This window comes from Capricornis sumatraensis, chromosome 20 (assembly GCF_032405125.1).
Source record: "Capricornis sumatraensis isolate serow.1 chromosome 20, serow.2, whole genome shotgun sequence".
Classification (NCBI taxonomy): domain Eukaryota; kingdom Metazoa; phylum Chordata; class Mammalia; order Artiodactyla; family Bovidae; genus Capricornis; species Capricornis sumatraensis.
In genome coordinates, this window is record NC_091088.1 from 22,428,274 (window position 1) to 22,448,431 (window position 20,158).

General features: G+C 48.6%; 1 protein-coding gene across 1 annotated transcript in view; it reads right to left on the bottom strand.

The window, feature by feature from the left end:
* Window positions 1-713: 713 nt before the first annotated feature.
* ABCC11 (ATP binding cassette subfamily C member 11) overlaps window positions 714-20,158 on the bottom strand; it is an 80,209-nt gene continuing 60,764 nt past the window's right edge. The window contains exons 20-29 of the mRNA XM_068993016.1: window positions 18,049-18,275; window positions 17,801-17,938; window positions 16,160-16,346; window positions 11,778-11,867; window positions 10,418-10,607; window positions 8,086-8,245; window positions 4,278-4,356; window positions 3,601-3,714; window positions 917-1,081; window positions 714-806 (exon numbers count right to left, since the gene is read on the bottom strand). Of these exons, the coding sequence (XP_068849117.1) occupies window positions 714-806; window positions 917-1,081; window positions 3,601-3,714; window positions 4,278-4,356; window positions 8,086-8,245; window positions 10,418-10,607; window positions 11,778-11,867; window positions 16,160-16,346; window positions 17,801-17,938; window positions 18,049-18,275 (1,443 nt within the window). The remainder of the gene's footprint in view (window positions 807-916; window positions 1,082-3,600; window positions 3,715-4,277; window positions 4,357-8,085; window positions 8,246-10,417; window positions 10,608-11,777; window positions 11,868-16,159; window positions 16,347-17,800; window positions 17,939-18,048; window positions 18,276-20,158) is intronic.

A 20,158-nucleotide genomic window follows, 5' to 3' on the forward strand; every position in this document is an offset into this window, starting at 1 on the left:
TCCAGCAGCCTAACACGTAACTAGTTCAGGGATGAGCAACTCAAGTTGGCCCAGTGAGATTTAGCCCTGGAGTTTTGCTGGAATCCCTGGAGAAAGAGGACTGGGAGTAAGGAGCTGGTGGAATGTGAGCCTCGGGCTGCTGGCAGCCATGCTGTACCATGAGGAGAGAAGGCCAGAGAGTGAAGTCAAACAAATGAAAGTGAGGCTGAGTGAAGAAAGGCAGAGCCCGCATGGCAGACATCCTTTTGATACTGGCACTCAACCCAGAGTTTTTTCTGGAACTTTCCATCACATGAGCTAATAACGTCCCTTTCACCAGAAAGCTTAAGAACGTTTCTGTTCCCTGTAGCTGAATGAGTACCAGCTAACAGAGAAAGCAGAACTGAGAGTGCAACTTTTTTTTTCTTTTTTGCAAAATCAGTATACCACTTGCAACACTTTTAACACCAATCAGAATATTGTAATAAACTTTACCATTATTATGAAATTCTTCCGTGGTCTCCAGGGGAGCCAGCAAGTGCCCTACTCCAGGCTGTGCTCCCTAAGTGTCCTTTTCCCGCCCATCACCAGCACTTCGAGCACGCTCCAGCCCTGCTTTGCAGAGAAGCAGCCATCTCTGCAGAGAGGGCTGCAGGCTGCAGTCTCCTCCGCCGGCTCTGACGATTGCACCGTGGCCGGCTCAGCCACACCCGCCTCCACGCAGTCCCTCCTCCTCAGCTCATCGAACTACTGGCTGTTGCCAGCAGGGCTGCGAACGTGGACCCCGGCTTCTTCTGCAGGACCTCAGGCTTGTCAAACTCCACCACCTGGGAGGCAGAGAGAGAAGGGGAGAGAAGCAGGGTGCAGCTGAGCTTGGTCCTGAGGGATCTGAAGGCCTGGGCGCCACCCTCCCCGCAGCCTGGGGGTGTCCCCTCACCTTGCCGTTGCCCATGACCAGGATGCGGTCGCAGCTGAGGACGGTGGTGACGCGGTGTGCGATGATCAGCACTGTGCAGCCCCGGAAACTTTCACGGATTGTGTGCTGGATGAGGGTGTCTGTCTCCAAGTCAAGGGAGGCCGTGGCCTCATCGATAAGGATGATCTGGTAGATAAGAAGCAGGGCTGAAGGCAGCCTCCTCAGACTCAACCCTGGGTCTAGTCCTGGGGTGACCACTAGTCCGCCTAGTACCTCAGCTGGAAAATCAGATCTTTGGACTTGGTTCAAAACCCACTTAGAGCTTTAAGTTATCCATCACATTATGATGAGAATGTTAAGTCTCAACCAAGAGCTAACTATACTTTGTGTCTGTTAGTAGCTTAGTCGTGTCTGACTCTTTGCAACCCCATGGACTGTAGCCCGCTAGGCTCCTCTGTCCATGAAATTCTCCAGGCAAGAATCCTGGAGTGGGTTACCATTTCCTTCTCCAGGGGGTCTTCCCAACCCAGGGATAGAACCCAGGTCTCCTGCATTGCAGGCAGATTCTTTACAATCTGAACTACCAGGGACGCCTTCTTTAGTGACCAGAAAATTAAGTTCTTAAAAGTGAAAATGTGCCAGTAGCAACTTCCTGTTTTATGAACTGCCTTCCTATTTGTCTGAATTAACTTAGAGCAATGTTCCTCTCAGGACAGCCAAGCACACATCCTGGGTGGCAGAAGAGATGGTGCAGCGAGTATGTGGATAAATGCACTTTTTACTTTAACATGTTTATATTTCTTTCATTAACAATATGCATCAGATGCCCTTTGCAGTAACATGGATGGCCCTAGAGATTGTCATACCGAGTGAAGTAAGACAGAGAAAGAGAAATATGACATCCCTTATAAGTAGAATCTAAAAAGAAATGATATAAATGAACTTACAAAACAGAAAGAGACTAGCAGACTTAGAGAACAAACTTTCGGTTTCGGGGGAGGAAGAAAGGGGAGAAGGGAGAGTTAGAGGGTTGGGGATGGACATGCACACACAGCTATATTTACAATAGATAAACGACAAGATCCTATTGTGGAGCAAAGGGAACTCTGCTCAGTGTTATGAGCCTGGATGGGAGGGGAGTTTGGGGGAGAATGGATACATGTATATGTATGGCTGAATCCCTTTGCTATTGGCCTGAAACTATCATAACGTTGTTAATCGGCTATACCCCAACACAAAATAAAAAAGTTAAAAAAAATAGGCATTGGAAGAATTTAATCGGCATAGAAAGTGTGATTTTTGCTCCTTCACAAGACAAGGCATCACAAGTAAATCACAGGCTAGGTGGTACACAGATATGACAAAAATCATAAAGTGATGACACAAACTTGGAAAACAATCTGGAGAAAGCAGCCTTCACACCAAGCGGCTCAGTAACTGAAATACGGAACTGAGGGGCTAAGAAAATGTTACCCACACATTGCCAGGCCTGTCACCGCCCCCTCTCTGAGCAAGAGGGGAAAGTCCTTCCTCCTCTGAAATCTCCCTGCTCCAGGCCCCATCGAGCTCTGTCTGCTCTTCTTCTCAGCTCTGACTGTCACACCAACAGTTTTTGCACTGCTCATTGACTGACCATGTTGTGTATTGCACGTGCATGTGTGTGCAAGTATGTATACATGTGTGAGTGTGGAAGTATGTGTATGTATGTGTGTACAGCGCCTCACTTGTGAGGGAAAGTTGGCTCCTAAGTAGCCCCTGTAGTACCTGAAATATTTGGAAAATTTTAAACCAACAAAGGTCCGTCTAGTCAAGACTATGGTTTTCCCAGTGGTCATGTATGGATGTGAGAGTTGCACTATAAAGAAGGGTGAGCGCTGAAGAATTGATGCTTTTGAACTGTGGCCTTGGAGAAGACTTTTAAGAGTCCCTTGGACTGCAAGGAGATCCAACCAGTCCATTCTAAAGGAGATCAGTCCTGGGTGTTCATTGGAAGGAATGATGCTAAAGCTGAAACTCCAACACTTTGGCCACCTGATGCGAAGAGCTGACTCATTGGAAAAGACCCTGATGCTGGGAAACCTTGAAGGTGGGAGGAGAAGGGGACGACAGAGGATGAGATGGTTGGATGGCATCACTGACTCAATGGAGATGAGCTTGAGTAAACTCCAGGAGTTGGGGATGGACAGGGAGGCCTGGCGTGCTGCAGTCCATGGGGTCCCAAAGAGTCGGACACGACTGAGCGACTGAATTGAACTGAACCGAACTGAACTGAAGAAACACTGTTGTATGAAACTTTTTAAAAAAATGTTATTTTGCTCCTGAACAGGGGTCATCTGATTCTCAAATCTAACAAAGATGAGGGAATGTCCTGCACCCAAGTTTTAAAAGGAAAACACAGTAGGCGACTTTGAGTGAATGTATCTCTAGCCTTGTGGCTTTGTGCAGGAGGAGTATGTTGGGGTTGGTTGTGGCAGGGACGTTTCAAGTCTAGGCTGGGGTGCCAGGGTGCAGAGCACGTGGACAGAGAGGCCCCCCTTCCACAGGCAGGGTTGCCCAGAATGGCAGAAAGTGACCATCAAGCCCTTTGTAGATTTGTGGACAGAACCCAGTGTGGAGCCCAGGGTCCCAGGTGCCTGAGGGAGAAACAGCAGTGTGTTTCCCAAGCTGGGCATCCCCCAGACCCCTCACGTGCCCCCAGCTCTCACCTTGGAGCTGCGGAGGAGGGCCCGGGCAATGCAGAGCAGCTGCCGCTCCCCCACGGAGAAGTTTGAGCCATTTTCCACAACTTCTGCTTGCAGGCCTTGTGGCAACTTTGAGATCTGTGATATCGAGGAAGACGCCCGTGAGCCACAATGGGGTGAGTTCAAAAACTGACCCCCTCATACCTCTCCTGTCCTGTCCTGTCCTGACACTCCCTCCCCGCCCCCGTCTCCACACTTCAGACACTGACCTTTCTCGTCCCCAGCTCTGCCCATCCAGTTCCCCTCAGAAGGTCTTTGCACCTGCTAGCTTTTATACCTGGAATGTTCTCTCAAAGATCTGTGCCCAGCTGCCCCCTCAGCATTTGGTCTGTTAAATGTGTGTCTCTACAGAGGCCCTGGCTGGGCACCCACTGCAGTGTCTGCAGCTCTTATCAATACCTACACTGCACTGGTCCCATCTGAGTCTCTCCTGACTGTAAGCACCAGAAAGACAAAGCTGTACCGCCCTTGCCCTGAGCTGGTACATGCCTGGCTTACTACTGGCGTCATCAGCCTTTATCTAGGGATCTCAAACCATCTCATTCCCGTGAGATGATTTAATCCACGCAGCCTCTGGCATACCACACCAGAGGAGCCCTGAGGACCAGCAGGACTGAGAATTCAGCCTTGCACTTACTCACCGTCTTGTTCAGGAACGTCCTCTCCAAGGCATCCCAGATCCGCTCGTCTGTGCAGCGGTCAAAGGGGTCCAGGTTGAATCTGCCTCGGGAGAGACAGAGAAGTGTTCAAGAAGCACACTTGCCCATCAAGTCGTCTGCACCCCGCAGAGCACGTGATCGAGGATGCCTGAGTAAGTGAAACTTGCTCAGTTGTGTCCAACTCTTTGGGACCCCATGGCCTGTAAGCCCACCAGGCTCCTCTGTCCATGGCATTTTCCAGTCTAGAATACTGGAGTAGGTTGCCATTTCCATCTTTGGGGGATCTTTCGGACCCAGGGATTGAACCCAGGTGTATCGCATTGCAGGCAGACTTCTTGCCATCTGAGCCACCAGGGTAGTCAGGATGGTTAGAGCTGGATTATTGGATCCAGAGAAACTCATCAAACTCCCACAAATGGTCTTCCTTGTGTCTTCCCAGTACCCCTTCCTTCTGCAGGCAGCAGCTCCCAAGTCTTGTTTGGGGGCCACCTCCTTCCTAGCCATCAAGCCTGTGTGGTCCAGGTGGGGCTCTACCACCAGCTCAGGGTGGAGCAGACTCGGGGGGGCAAGCAAACCAGAGGGCGGTAACCCCCGGCCGCAGCGATTGGCTGAGGGGTGGGGAAGGTAACCAATCAGAGTATATCTCAGGACCTAGACAACAATCACCAGAAAAGGGGCTTGTACTTTCTCACCAACTGAACAAATGAGGCTACAACCATCTTGCCTTGGGAAGAGGAGACATGGAGCCCCCACGGCCCACAGTGGAGCCCAAGGATAAAGCCAAGGCAGACTGAAGGGGCTATTGGTCCTTTGAATCAACCTTGGCCTTCCTGTTTTGTGATCCAAGAGGTTCTTTTAGCTTAAGCCATCTGGGGTGTGTGTGTGTGCGTCCCTGTATGTGTTAGCATATACATAACATAATATTTACCATTTTAACTGTAATTGTACAATTTAGTGGTGTTCAATACATTTACAATGTCAGGTAACAATCCACTAAAACTCATCAACACCGATAAAAACTCTGCCGATTAAACATTCTCCCTCCCCTTCCTCCCTTAGCCCCTGGTAACCTCTTTTCAAAATTCTTTCTGTTTCTACAAATCTGCCTATTCCTGCTATCTCATTTATGTGGAAATATACAATATTTGGAGCTTCCCAGGTGGCATTGGTGGTGAAGAACCCGCCTGCCAATACAAGTAGACGTCATAGACTCAGTTCGATCCCTGGGTTGGGAAAGATCCCTTGGAGGAGGGCACGGCACCCCACTCCAGTGTTCTTGCCTGGAGAAGCCCATGGACAGAGGAGCCTGGCGGGCTACAGTCCAAAGGGCCACAAAGAGTCGGACACGACTGAAGCATCCTGCCTCTGGCTTACTTCACTTAGCATAATGCTTTCAAGGTCCAGCCATGTTGCATCATATATCAATTTTTCTTTTGTTTCTGATTGAATGATATACCACAGTTTGTATAGGTCACATTCTGTTTATCCATTCATCTCTCGATGGACATTTGGGTGTTTCTACCTTTTGGCTATTGTGAATAAGGTCATAAGCACTGGTATACAAATATCTGTTAAGCCCTGCTTTCAATTCTGTGGTAATTCTTTCAGATCTGTAGATTTGATTCTTGAAATTTAATTCTTTCAAATCTGTAGAACCAGATTCGGTGGATCATACGATAATTCTATATTTACCTCTTTGAGGAACTGCCACATTGTTTTCCACCGTGGCTGTGCTATTTTACGTTCCCACCAATAGTTCATGAGGGTTCCAATTTCTCAACATTCTTACCAACACTTGTTATGTTCCTTTTTCTTTTCTTATTATTGCTAGTCTAGTAGGTATAAGGTGGTATCTCATTGTGGTAAGGTTGTTTTTTTCTGTCTCTTGCAGAGAAGGAATCCTAACTGATCATCCAGGCAACTAACATCATATTTGGATCTAATTGGACTTTATACCCATTAAGGTTTGCCCTGGCATTTGGCATAGGAAACATTATAAACACATCCTTGTTATGCAGCCACTCCGTCCCAATTGAAACCTGTCTTAACCGCTGGGGTTTTTTTCCCCCCAGTTCAACAAATACATTTTGTGTGTATGGCTAGATTGAAGAAGCAGAAGGTAGAATGCCCTACTTGCATGATATTTGATAGTTTCCAAAGCATTTTCACAGATGGGTTCATTTGCATCTTCTTCCTCATGAGAGGGATCTCTTATTGATGAGAAAATTATGACTTATCAGTGTTAAGTGGCTTGTTCAAACTCATACCACAAGTCAGAGAGACAGGCTGGAATCAAGGTACTCAGAGTTAGACAAAACCTCAAAAGGTAGGGAACCCAGGTCTCCTGTACGCCGGTCCACACTTTCTGCTGCAAGCAGTGGTGGGGGGAGGGGTGGTACTATCACTCGTTAGGGTGTTGAACTACCTGGAGTTGTATCTCATCTTTACCATCTATGCGTGTGTCTCCTTCAATAAGTCACTTTCCTAAGTTCAGTTTGTAGAAAGTAATAGTGCCCACCCCCCAGAGTTGCTCTGACACTGCAATGATACAGAATATTAAAGCATAGGGCTGGCACATTTAAATGCTCAATAAACATTAATTCATATTTCTACTACTCCTATATCAAGGCACGATAGATTTTGGCCAGCTTCTACCTTAACACAGAAATCTATCACTAAATTTTATCTCATTCCTCTAAAACAACACAATCGGTACAAAATTCTCTGTGCACACAGTATGCACTCTCCTTGGAAAGAGTTTCCTCCCTTTTTCTGCCATGCAGTCTTCTGCTTAACCTTCAAGACCCTATTCAAAGGCCTCCCCCGCTTCTCTGGAAGGCTTTCTGAATTCCCCCAGGCAGAGTTATTTGTCCTACTTCTAGGTTCCCTCAGCACTTGGTTTATATCTCTGATCTAGCAAATTACATCCTTGTATTAATATTATAACTTGACAGGTCTTACATGTCTACAACTCCCCTCACCCTTGAATGTGAACTTCTGAGGGGAATAAGGGCACTGATCATTCATCCAAGTGTCCCCATTCCCTAGCACAATGTCTGGACCTGGCAGAGGCTCAGAAAAGGCAGGTTAAGTGGATGAAAGGATGAAGGAATGAACGAGTGATGGGTAAATAAATAAATGGATGACTGAAGCTCTGTGGTTAGTCTATCATCTTGCCTCTAAGAAGATAAATGCCCTTAGATATCCCTGTATGTGAGGCATCCAGCTTCATTTTCATGCCTCATCCTTCCTCAGACTCCATGCGTTGGACTCCCACACAGCTAAGGAGCACTATCAAGCACCAGCACTAACCTGGACGATGCTTAATCCCCAAGTTGCCTTCAGAAGAAAGTGTGGAGAGGAGGCCAGAGACCCAGTTCCATCTGCCTCACTGATGGGACTGCCTGGATTGCAAACATCGAGCTTAAACACTGCTGTTGGCCTTATCCAGTGGGAGACAGAACAGAATAAAGCACATCCAGACATGGAAAGATGTGGTCAACCACAGAGCAAACACTGATAGTGGTCTGAAATCTGACCAATCCCATCAGGGTTTTTAAAAATTAAAATTAGGCCTTTTGTTTAGACCTTTTGGTTGAAATGTTCTTGTGTGTATCCAGGCCTCATTCATTCATCAGGGACATCTCTTCTCGCACCAAGGAGAGAACAGAGGCCCAGAAATTGGGACTCTGGCCATAGGTGACGAGAGGCAGCCCAGCCCTAGGGATCCACCCAGCGACTCCTGCTGGGAGACTGTCCTCTGCACAGGCTGCCTCAGCCCAGCACTCACCTGATGGTCCCCGACAGCAGGACTGGATCTTGAGGGATAATCGAGAACTTGGACCGCAGGTCCTCCAGGCCAAGGCTACAGATGTCCACGCCGTCGATGAGGATGCAGCCACCGGCTGGTTCCACCAGGCGGAAAAGAGCCACCCCCAAGGAGGACTTCCCTGCAGGGCAAGAGTAAGTGGGGCTCTATCTCCTGAGTCTGCAGGAGGGGCAGCACGGGTCAGACCTGGTGTCCACCCCAGACTCCCCTCCCCATGACCCACTCCTTGTCATCATGAGCCAGAGTGGGCAGAAGAGGCTTGGAGTCTCCAGTCTCCACCCCAAGGGGTGCTCGAAACCATGAACAGCTCTTACTGCCTCAATCAGAGGGTGTGAATGGAGCCCCTGGGTAAATCCAGCCCACACATAAGTTTTGTTTCACACACACGATGTTATTGCTGCTTTTTTAATTCTTTGCCAGCATTAAAAAAAAAAATCCAAAGACCCAGTATACAAAAGCTCAAATTGCATGATTCTCTTGAGAGTCAGTAAAACGGGCAACACTGGGCCTATATCCCCTCAGGCAACAGGCAGCTAGAGCCAAGCGTAGCCGCTTCCTTGAGAGAGAACAGTATTCAAGTCCAATGTGCTGCCCTCCCCACCCTCGTTTTCTCACACCCCAGGCCCATCACGTACATTTGAGTTTTCAACCTCTGCTCTAAAAGGTAAGGTCAGTGTGAGGGGCAGCCATGTGTCTTGTTCACCTTTGTGTTTCCAGGCCTGGCATATAGTAAGTGCTCACTAAATACCTACTGGATGAATTCAGTCAACTGGACCATCTCTACTTGAGAGCAGCTCTACATCAGACCCAGCCCTCTCAGCCCACCTGCAGGGGAGAAACGGAAAGGGGAAAGCACATGAAAGAATACAGCTGGGAGCCCTTCACTGTGCAGTAGTACAAGGCCTGCAGGGGCCTAAGGAGACAGACTTGGGAGGCTCCAGTCATCCTGGGGGGCTGCCTGGAGGAGGCAGCCCCTGGAGCGCAAGGCTGGGGTCTGAACAAGGCAAAAAGTGGAAGAGGGTGAATACCCTTGGGTCAGATGTCCCAAAAGTGATGAGAGGAAGAGAAGGAAGAGGTCAGCCAGGAGAAAGGAAGTGGGGAGAAGCAGGTGGAAAAAGAGGTACTCCTTGGAAGGAAAGTTATGACCAACCTAGAAAGCATATTGAAAAGCAGAGACATTACTTTGCCAACAAAAGTCCGTCTAGTCAAGGCTATGGTTTTTCCAGTGGTCATGTATGGATGTGAGAGTTGGTCTGTGAAGAAAGCTGAGCACCGAAGAACTGATGCTTTTGAACTGCGGTGTTGGAGAAGACTCTTGAGAGTCTCTTGGACTGCAAGGAGATCCAACCAGTCCATTCTAAAGGAGATCAGCCCTGGGTGTTCTTCGGAAGGAATGATGCTAAAGCTGAAACTCCAGTACTTTGGCAACCTCATGCAACGAGTTGACTCATTGGAAAAGACTCTGATGTTGGGAGGGATTGGGGGCAGGAGGAGAAGGGGACGACAGAGGATGAGATAGCTGGACGGCACCACGGACTCGATGGACGTGGGTCTGAGTGAACTCCAGGAGTTGGTGATGGACAGGGAGGCCTGGCATGCTGCGATTCATGGGGGTCACAAAGAGTCGGACACGACTGAGCGACTGAACTGAACTGACTGAGAGGGGGAGGGGAGAAGGAAAGTGTTAGTCATTCAATCCTGTCCGACTCTTTGTGATCCCATGGACTGTGTAGCCCACCAAGATCCTCTGTCCATGAGATTCTTAGGGCAAGAACACTGGAGTGGGCTGCCATTTCCTTCTCCAGGGGATCTTCCAGATCCAGGGATCAAACCTGGGTCTCCTGCATTGCAGGCAGATTCTTTACCATCTGAGCCACCAGGGAAGCCGACGCAAGCTGGTCTTCATCCTTGCAGAGCTCTGCACGCCCCCTGCAGGAAGCACTCGTTCCTGCACCCTGTTCACCCTTCCATCTCAAACATTGGCCTCAGAGTACAGGCTACTGTAGTTCAAGGGCCCAACAACTCCGTGGCTCTGTTAACATCACCCCTGTCCTTCCCCAGGGCCTTCACCACCAAGGCAGTTATCTTCCTCATTCCTTATTTGATGACCTGTCAACATCTGTCACCTCCACTGGAATCCCATGACAGCAGTGACTACGGGTTTTGTTCTTCCAGCACAAAATGAGTCCCCAGTAACTATTTGTAGGGTCACTGAGTCACCACACGTCTGAAGACAAGTCTGACACCCAAATCCAATGTTGAAGACAGGGCATGCCCTGGACCCTGAGCTCACCAGAGCCCGTCCTTCCCACGATGCCCACCACTTCCTGGCTGTGAATCGTCAGGCTGAGGCCATGGAGGACGATGGGTGTGTTGTCTCTGTATTTCATCTGGTAATCCTGGAACGTGATTTCCCCATGCTGTGGCCATCCATGAGGACAGTTCGCGCCTTCTATGTGTAAAGGAGCCTCAGGGACACACATCTCGTTTTCAAAGAGAGAAAAATAAGTCAATGATTATCCATCACTGCCCATCCCCTGCTGACCCACTGGCCTCTAGCTGTTGGGTGTGTGAACCACCCCAGCCTGCCCTTGAACCTGGGTTGAGCCATCACCATGTGATCAGAGGAACATCCCACCCCCAATCACCTGAAATGCACATGATTTTATCCCCAAAGAGTGAGAAACCATATGGGTAGTTCCCATGTTATTAACATAGAAAACTCTAATTTACTGTGTGAGGCTCTAAAGACACAGAATCCAGAATAATGATAACCAGGACAGCAGGGTTACCTCACTCCTGTGAGTTGTGTTTTAGAGCTCAGACCCCTTGGGCAGACAATTTCTCTCTATTCCTATCCTAGGAGGTAGGCAATTTTAAATGATTTCATAGGCAAGGAAATAGAGGCTCACACAGGTCGGATGACATGTTAAGATCACACAACTGATGGGGACTCAAACCCAGGGGTGCCTGACTCTAAGCCCACAACTCTGCATTGAGCAAGGTGGCTGGATTGAGGGGAAAGATTCCTCCTCTGGATATTGGGATAATAATTCAGCTAACCATATTAAGTTGTTTTGTGATTCCATGAAACAATCTAGATATCATTATACTGAGCCTTTACTATGGGCCAGGCACTACATTAAGTGATTTACATAGGATGTGATCTAATCTTTGTAATAACCCAATGACACAGATGCTGTGATCTGTCTCATTTCATTGATGGGGAGCTGAGAGGCTGAATAAGTCACAAGGCTACACAGCTGACTCAAGGAGCAAAGCTTAGACCTGAACCCAGGTGATCTGTTTCCACAATCTGGATTCTTAAGTACTATGACAAAAATAAAAGCAATATTAATAACAATTCTTATTGTTTAATCATTATTATATTTGAGCAAACCTCTCTCTTCTAAAAAGGGCAGACCATTCCATCTATATCCAAGAGCGCCATGAGGGATGTGGTCAAAAAGAGCTGATGAGTGTGGGAGAGCTTCTGAGAGATGATATACACCCTTCTGGGGGAGTTGAAGGGGAAGGACCAGAAGCCAGTCGCCTCCTGGGAAAATCTCAGGGCCCCTGAGGTGCTGGGGCTTGCAGAGGCTGGATGTGAGACTTCCACATCTCCCTGCACAAAGCCCAGACCTGTGTCCCACCTTCATGTACTGCAGAATCCTCTCCGCAGCTGTCAAGCACCCCTCTGTCTCTGAACTAATCCGGGCACTGGCCTGGAAGTTGGACGCCAGCTGGAACAAAGGAGAAGCATCTGAGTAGCAGGCTGTAGGGGTGACCTCAGGTTCTCATCACTTCCAAAGGTGGGAAATTGCCATTCCTCCTAAGTAGCTCCTCAAACCAAGACAACTTCCCTTACAGGGAAGGAGCAGGTATCTCTGGAGCCCCGCTGAGCTACTTCTGAGCGTGGCTGCAGCTGTGGTGGGCAGCTGTAGGAGAGAATCCCACCAAGCCTGTTTCACCTCAGGTGCCCTCTGCTTTCGAAACCTTTGCCCATACTACAGAAGCCCACTCAGCCCAAGTGCAGCCCAGAAACATGGGAGCAACCCTCTCCTAGTGGAGAAAGGAGCCACTAGATAAACTCTCATATCTCTTGGCCTTCAGGGACAATCCTGTTAGTTGGTGATGGGGCAGTGACTCTCGATGACACACCCTTGCAGCGCAATTCCTCCTCCCCTGTCGCATGCTCCTGCTCCTGGGTCCTTTCTAGAGAGCATCCGAGTCCTTGTCTCAGGCTCTGCCTTCAGGGAAACCCAGAACCAAGAGGAGCCTCAGGGATTCTTAGGAATTGGAGGCACCACAGGCGAGGATACAGAGGCCCAGAGAGAGGAAGTGATACACACAGAATCACCCAGAAGCCAGCGGCAGAGCTGGGATGGGGGCCCCAGTTTTGATGCTCTGCACCCCTCAGGCCATGCAGAAGGTGGCAGGCAACAACTCCCTTATACAGTCAGTCAACAAACTCTGATGGAGGTGCTGGGCCAGGCTCCACACTTAAAGTGCAGCAGACCCAGGCCCTGCCCTCAAGGAGCACCCAGTAGAATGGGGAGAAAGACAGGTTAATAGAGAAGGCAGCATGATGGAGGAAGCACTCAGCTCCATCATGGCCACAGGACAGTCACCAGATGAGGGCCACTGGGTAGGCTTCCTGGAGGGTTGACACTGGAGGCACGTTTTTAAGGAGAGGTGGGATTTAGCCAGCTAAACATGGACGGAGACAGGTTTTCCTAGTAGAGGGACAGTCTTGACAGTAGTAAAATGGCCTCACCCATTCAGGGCTCCTCAGGCCAAGTGACTGTGGATAAAGCAAAGGGTATGTATGGGCTAGGGAGGCCAGGGAGGGAAAACCTGTAGAAGTCAGAGAAGGGGCCACCGTCATGAAATGTCACTGAGCTGGGAGAGGACACCAGCCACAGCTGATTGCCTGTCAACAGCCGGTCCCATCTTCCTTGCTGACACACCTTCTATTATGTTCAGGTGTCTGGCAGCCTGGAATTCCAGGAAGGCTTGGTTACTTCAAACCAATCATATCAACCCCTATCCTCTTGCCAATGACTGGTTTAGCAGTGAGCCATGACACAATTCTGGCCAACAAAGCACAAGGAAAACTCAGATGTGAGTATTCTAGGAAACAACTCCTTGTTCTTACAAGGCGGCACATGGAAAAAGTTATCTCCTCTCCAGGCTTTAGCAGTTTCTGGATGAGGATGAGTTGTCTGGGACTGCAGCAGCCATTCTGTGAACCTGAGTAGACAATCCTGAGGATAAAGTCAGACTGTGGATGCCAGAGCAGAAAAATCAAAGATCATGGGTTCATGATAAGCCAGTAAATTAGCCAACAGACGACAGCCCTACCTCAGCCTTCTGGTCACATCAGATAAGTTCCCAGATTGCTAAGGCTGTTTTGAATTGGTTATATGACTTGTTTTGGCTTGTAACCAAAAGTATCTCTAATATTTACCAAGAAATCTCTTAAGGCTACAAAGCAACATTGTGTGTGATACCTGCCTCCCAGAGCCTGAATTTCCTCCAGAGTACATGCAGAAGTCAAAGTCTGACCAGAGGAGAGAGTGTATGTGGGGTCTAGGGCCAGATTTAAGGGCCTGGAATGCAGGTCGATGGCTTAGGTCTAGTGCATAAAGAGACAAGGAGTCTCTAGAGGATCTAACCAAGGTGATGACGTGAGGAAAACCAGAATTAAAGATCACTCTGGAGTGGGGGCTTCCCTGGAAGCTCAGCTGGTAAAGAATCCACCTGCAATGCAGGAGACCCCAGTTCAAATCCTAGGTCAGGAAGTTCCCCTGGAGAAAGGAGAGGCTACCCATTCCATTATTCTTGGGCTTCCCTTGTGGCTCAGATGGTGAAGAATCCTCCTACAATGATGGACACTTGGGTTTGATCCCTGAGTTGGGAAGATCCCCTGGAGGAAGGCATGGCAACCCACTCCAGTATTCTTGCCTGGAGAATCTCCATGGATTGAGGATCCTGGCAGGCTACAGTCCATGGGGTCTCAAAGAGTCAGACATGACTGAGCAGCTAAACTGAAGAAAGTGGGTGGGAAGGGGCTCAGGGATGGGCAAGGCAGGGGGGCCGAGAAGTTGTTACCCAGGATAGAAAATAGACATTCAAACAGAACACCAGACGTTGAGAAGAAAAGATGAACGTGGGGCCATTCTTAAATCCTCAAGTTCCCTGGCAGAGCTTCTCCTTGGTGTCCTGTGGTGGGACAAATGGTCAACCTTGAGCAAAGACCTGTATAGATGGTGCACTTGGGAGAGCTAAGCCTCCACCCACTCTTTGCTTCAGCACCAGATAACCTAGGCACAGGGTTCAGCAGGCAGGGGGCATCTCTGTCCTTAGTGACGTGTGTCCCCCAGGACTCCAGTGTGGGGCCTCTCCCCAGAGATCTGGAAGGCTCAGGGTAATTCTGTGGTGGGCCACGTGCACATGTGCTCATGTGTGTGCAGGTGTGTGTTTATGTACTTGTGTGTCAGAAAAAACAAGAAAGAGAGAGAAGAGTGTGTCCCACCACGGACAAACCTGTCTCTCAGCAGCTGTGGGAACACAGGCAAATTAACTCTGGAAACTGTAGCTTCTTATCTGTAAGCTGGGAACCATAATAGGGAACATTTATCCGGCATTTATTCTGGGCCAAGGTTTTTAACATGTATGAACCCTTGAGTTTACATATATTCCTCACAAGTCTATGATTCCAGAACTTTTATTATCTCCCTTTCATAAAAGGAATAAGGAGGGTAACAGATTTCCCCAAAGTCACATAGGTGATAATGGACAAGAGCCTGTTGAGAACCTGCAGCTTCCAAACCACATGTTCTTAACCACTTGGCCGTATCTCATGGAACGTGGTGACAGTTCAATGGAAGAAGCACAGCAAGTGTCCAGCAGGGCATGGGCTCAGTGCAAGCTCCCCAACTGCCTACTTAAGGCCTGGGGCGGCTGTCTGTGGGCATGAGCACCACACAGCCACCTGTATGGCCTGTGCACCCTCAGAAGAGTCTGCACACAGGCCTGGCCGTGTGGGCACAGCACACATGTGTGTCTGTCACAGGGTTCAACAAGGAGCAGGAAGGAGCCCCTCTGCACCCAAAAGGATGCCTCAGCAGGGGGCACACAAGACCCAAGTCCAGTTAGAGAGAAAGAATGAGAGAGGATGGTTAACGACTGCCCCTGTGGGAGAGGGTGCCAATGGAACTGTGCGGCCACAGTTTCCTGAGTTTCCTAACTAGCCTCACAGCCCTCCGGGGAGAGCCCTTCCCCAGGACTTTGTGGACATAAGCCTTGGCCCTGATCCTGGGCATGGAAGAATTCAGGCCGTGAGACATGCAAAGCTTCTACACCAGGGTCCCCTCAAGAACCCATTTTAAAAATCAGATTCCAAGACTCCGCCCAACCAGAACCTGACTCTGAATCGCGCCCCTGTGCTCTGGAGTGTGGCCCTCCCATCAGCTCCATGAGCCCAGCTGAATCAGCCTATCAGGCTGGGCCGAGCACTCGGGTTCAAGTCTATGCACTTTGAAGCCTCACAGGCCTGCCCCAGAGGAGAACTGGGAAACCGACATTTTAAATAGCCTCCCCAGGTACCTCAGAAAAGTGACAACTGACTCAGGGATGTAAGTAAAAACGACACCACAGGAAACCAAGAGGCCAAGGGTCTTGCCCTGGCTCTGCTTCTAAAGCTCTGTGCATTCAGACAACTCCTTCCCCTCTCTGTTGCCCCATTTACACAATAGGAAGGTTGGACTCTGCTGTCTCTGGGCTCCTCTTCAATCCCAATATTCTATGAGTCTGTTAAATACCTTTCAATGTAGGCTTCCCAGTTCAGAAGTGACAAGGAAACAGAACAAAGCTGCAGATTCAGAAAGCCAAGCATCCTGTTCATAAGGTCACAAATGGCCAAAACCCAAGGTGTAATCAAAGCCCCACAGACCCCTGCGTCTGCCCACAGGCCACAGACCCCCACCAGCCTCCTCCCTGCCCCCCTGCTGTCTGATGGTCCATCCCTCACCTGCAGGACAAGGCTGAGAGCCATGGCTTTATAGGAATAGGGGGCAGAGGAAAGGCCGAAAACCAAAAACAGGGCTACAACCAAGGTCACCAGGTTGGTCATGAGCTCCAGCCTCAAGGCCACCCATCGCATGGAAGACATGAACATCAGCAGGTAGTTATTCTGCACGTCTGTCAGCTTCTTAAACCTGACAAAGAAAGGACAACGTGAAAGTCACATGTGTTCGTCTAACCCAGGGTTTCCTAACACTGGTTGCTTTCTCCAGCATCCAGCTCCCCAGTCTCACCAAAGAACCAGCAAAGAAAACTGGAGAGGATTCCTCCCTACTCCTTTCTCAGCCATGGAGTTCGCCTGAGCCCAGATCTAGGAGTGAGCTCAGACCGATTTAGGCCTATTAGCAGTTCTCTTCCCCTGGCCTCGATAGCCGATTCAGCATGGGTAAGTTACTCTACTGGGCCAACAAGAATGAATAAAGGCCCAGATTTGTGAGTGAATGAAGGAAAGCAATCCCTTCTTTGTATCCATCCACCTTGCTCACAGCTGTGTCCCCAGTGGGTGCTGAGCACCTGGGAGGTTATCAGTGTTGACTGAATGATCCCTTAGTCCTAGTCTCTGCACAGTCCTTGGGTCTCTCTAGTGCCACTGGGAGAGCTGGTACCATGGTTCATCCAATATTTCAGTTAACCGAGCACACACCATCACCCATGCCCAAATCTTTCCTGGCTTCAAGGCCACCTCAGATGCTGCCTCCTCCCCAAAGCCTTCCTTGATCCCAAGCTGCAGGTTATCACTTTCTCCTCTGAAACCCTAAGTCATTCTACCTGCGTTTATCCCTATTGCATTGTATTCAACACTTGTCGTATTACAAAAATATACACCTGTGTCCCCTGTCTTCCTTTAGACTGCAAACTTCTTGTAGTTCAGTGCAGACCATGTTTGACTGATGCTTTCAAGTAGATAAGTTTATGTTACACAACTAAACCTCAGCAACAATCATAGGATTTGATTGTTTCAACAAACATTTAGAAGGCAAATCTATGGGTGTGAATAGTGAAGAAAACTCTGCTGTTTAGAAAGCTATTGTTATTATTTTATTATATTTAGATATCTGTTTGCAAGTGAAAACAAATGCAATCAGTACTAACAAGGCAATATATCTTACCATTCATTGTAGTAATATATGTATATAACCGCACAGGTCTTTAAAACTGACAGACATTTTTCAGATCACTTACATTTTTCATTCTTATAAGTACCATCTTCCAGATGGGGTTCTGGAGGTGCAGTGAAATAAGTGGAATAAAACAGTGATCTCTCTGATTCTTCTGAAGGTGAGGTGAAGTCACTCAGTCGTGTCCGACTCTTTGCGATCCCGTGAACTGTAACCTACTAGGCTTCTCCGTCCATGGGATTCTCCAGGCAAGAATACTGGAGTGGGTTGCCATTTCCTTCTCCAGGGGATCTTCCCGACCCAGGGCTCAAACCCGGGTCTCCCGCATTGGAGGCAGATGCTTTAACCTCTGAGCCACCAGGGAAGCCCCTGATTCTTCTGAAGATGGTGCTATCCCAGGTGCTCTGTTTCCTTCCTGTTCCCCACCATTGCCACATTCCCCATCACCCTCCGAGAGCAGAAGGACTCACTCATTGATGAATTCTTCAGTTTTTCCATAGACATGGATGGAGCTCAGGCCCTGCAGGGTGGTGAGGATGTGTGAAAACAAAGGGGAGCAGCTGTAGTTCTTCAGTCTCTTGAACACTCTGATGGCCCTCTTGAACATCCTGCATTGAGAACGGAAGTGAGCGACCTGGGCCATCCACCTCTGACACCCTCCATTTCTAGGTCGGTCCTAGACTCAAACCTCATTCACAAGCAAAAAGAACCCACTCACCTAAAATAAATGAGGCAAGCAGAGAGGATGATGACTCCCATCAGCAGGATATAGGGAGATAGGAAACTGATTACCAAGAGGATGATGATCACCAACAAAGACAGGAGCATAGACTGTTCAGCCACGATGGGCAAGAACTGATCCAGCTCATCCATGTCCCCTGCAAAGCAGTTCAGGAGCCGGCCAGTTGGGGTTGTGTCAAAGAAGCTCATAGGGCAGTGGGACACCTGTGAGACAAAAGCAACCCAGATCACAGGGCTGTCTGCACGCCGTGGTGGGGGCTTGATGAAAACAGCAGGTATCCTCAAGCTCTGAAAGACGCACGGGATGCAGCCTGAAGGATATCCAGGGAAGGCAACGCAGAGCACTGCTTAAAGGCAGAGGCTCCAGAGTCAATTTGCCTGGACTCCAGGGCTGCCCGTCTTCCACCTATTGCTCTGGGACTGTAAGCAAGTTACATATAAACTCTCTGAGTCTCAGGGTCCTCATTTGTAAAATGGGGATGATAATGACGCTTCAGAGTTGTGATGAGGATAGTACAACTCTGCAAATATATTAAAATATACAATTTAAAAGGGTATATTGGGACCTCCTTGGTGGTCTAGTGGTTAAGAATCTGCCTGTCAATGTAGGGGACACCGGTTCAATCCTGGGTCTGGAGAGATGCCACACGCCTCAGAGCAAGTAAGCCCATACACCGCTACTACTAAGCCTGCACTCTAGAGCCAGTGCCTTGCAACAGGCAAAGCCACTGCAATGAGAAGCTTGCACACCGCAGCAAAGAGCAGCCCCTGGCCACTGCAGCTGAAGGAAACCTGCACAGAGATAAGTAAATAAATAAAATTGTAAAGGGTATATGCAGGTTCGATCCCTGGGTCAGGAAGATCCCCTGGAGAAGGGAATGGCAACCCACTCCAGGATTTTTGCCTGGAAAATCCCATGAATAGAAAACCCTAGTGGGCTAGGGTCCATGCAGTCACAAAGAGTCAGACATGACTGAGCAATCAACACATTAATATTATTATTTGAGTCATGAAGTGGCTCTTACAGCAGCTCTCATGGCAAATGTCTGGATCCTGCTGATAAGTATAGTTTGGTTGCTGCCTAAGGTAGGAGGTCCTCATCATCAAGTAGTCGCTCGGTTATATCTGACTCTTTGCAACCCCATGGTCTGCCAGGCTCCTCTGTCCATGAAATTCTCCAGGCAAGAATACTGGAGTGGGTTGCCAGTTCCTTCTCCAGGGGATCCTCTTGACCCAGGGACTGAACCCAGGTCTCTCTCATTGCATGCAGATTCTTTACCCTCTGAGTCACCAGGGAAGCTCAAGGTAGGAGGTAGAGAGCAGCAAACATCAGCGGGGCAGACTGTGAGATCCTTGCTTTCTTCTTCTGCTTCTAAACTGTCTTTAATTTTATCTCCAGAATCTTTTGTTAAATACATGAGCCAGAGCAAAAAGAATATTCACAATCACAAATAAAAGACTAAGGCAATCACCCCCTTAGGACCCTGAGCACTTTTAGGGAGTGAGGGGCTAGGGCGGCAGGACTCAGCTCAGCTGTGGCATGAAAGGGGTCTTTGTGAGAGCCCATGCTACTAGGGATTAGAAGTATATGGTGGGGACACAGGGTCAGGATCTCTGGTTGCCTCCTGAAGTAGCAAAATAATCTGGTTCTAGTTTTGTTTTCATATTTGTTGATTTTATAGTTGAGCCAATTTTTTCAGAGATTTTTCCTTTACTTGTGATTATTTAAAACTACATGCCAAATTTAAGATCAATAAAGCCATAAAAGGGTGAGCAAAAAGAAAATGTTTAAAATATGAAATGTATTTTCTAATGAAAAAAACTTGAACATTTCTCAAAATTAAAATATAGAATACAACTTTGAGAAGGCCTGGCCACTAGGTATTTCTAGAATCTGGGAATGTGGAGTCAGAAACTTAGAGACCAGCTAGCTGGTGCCACCACCACAGATTAGGTGGTAAGGACTGCCAGGCCTTGGGGTAAAATTTCCCTCTCCTGCCTTCTGGCTCATCAAGCCAGTTGCTTTATCTAAGATGTGGGGAAATGCCTTGGCCTCACCCTCCTAAATCAAAACACAATTTGTCGGA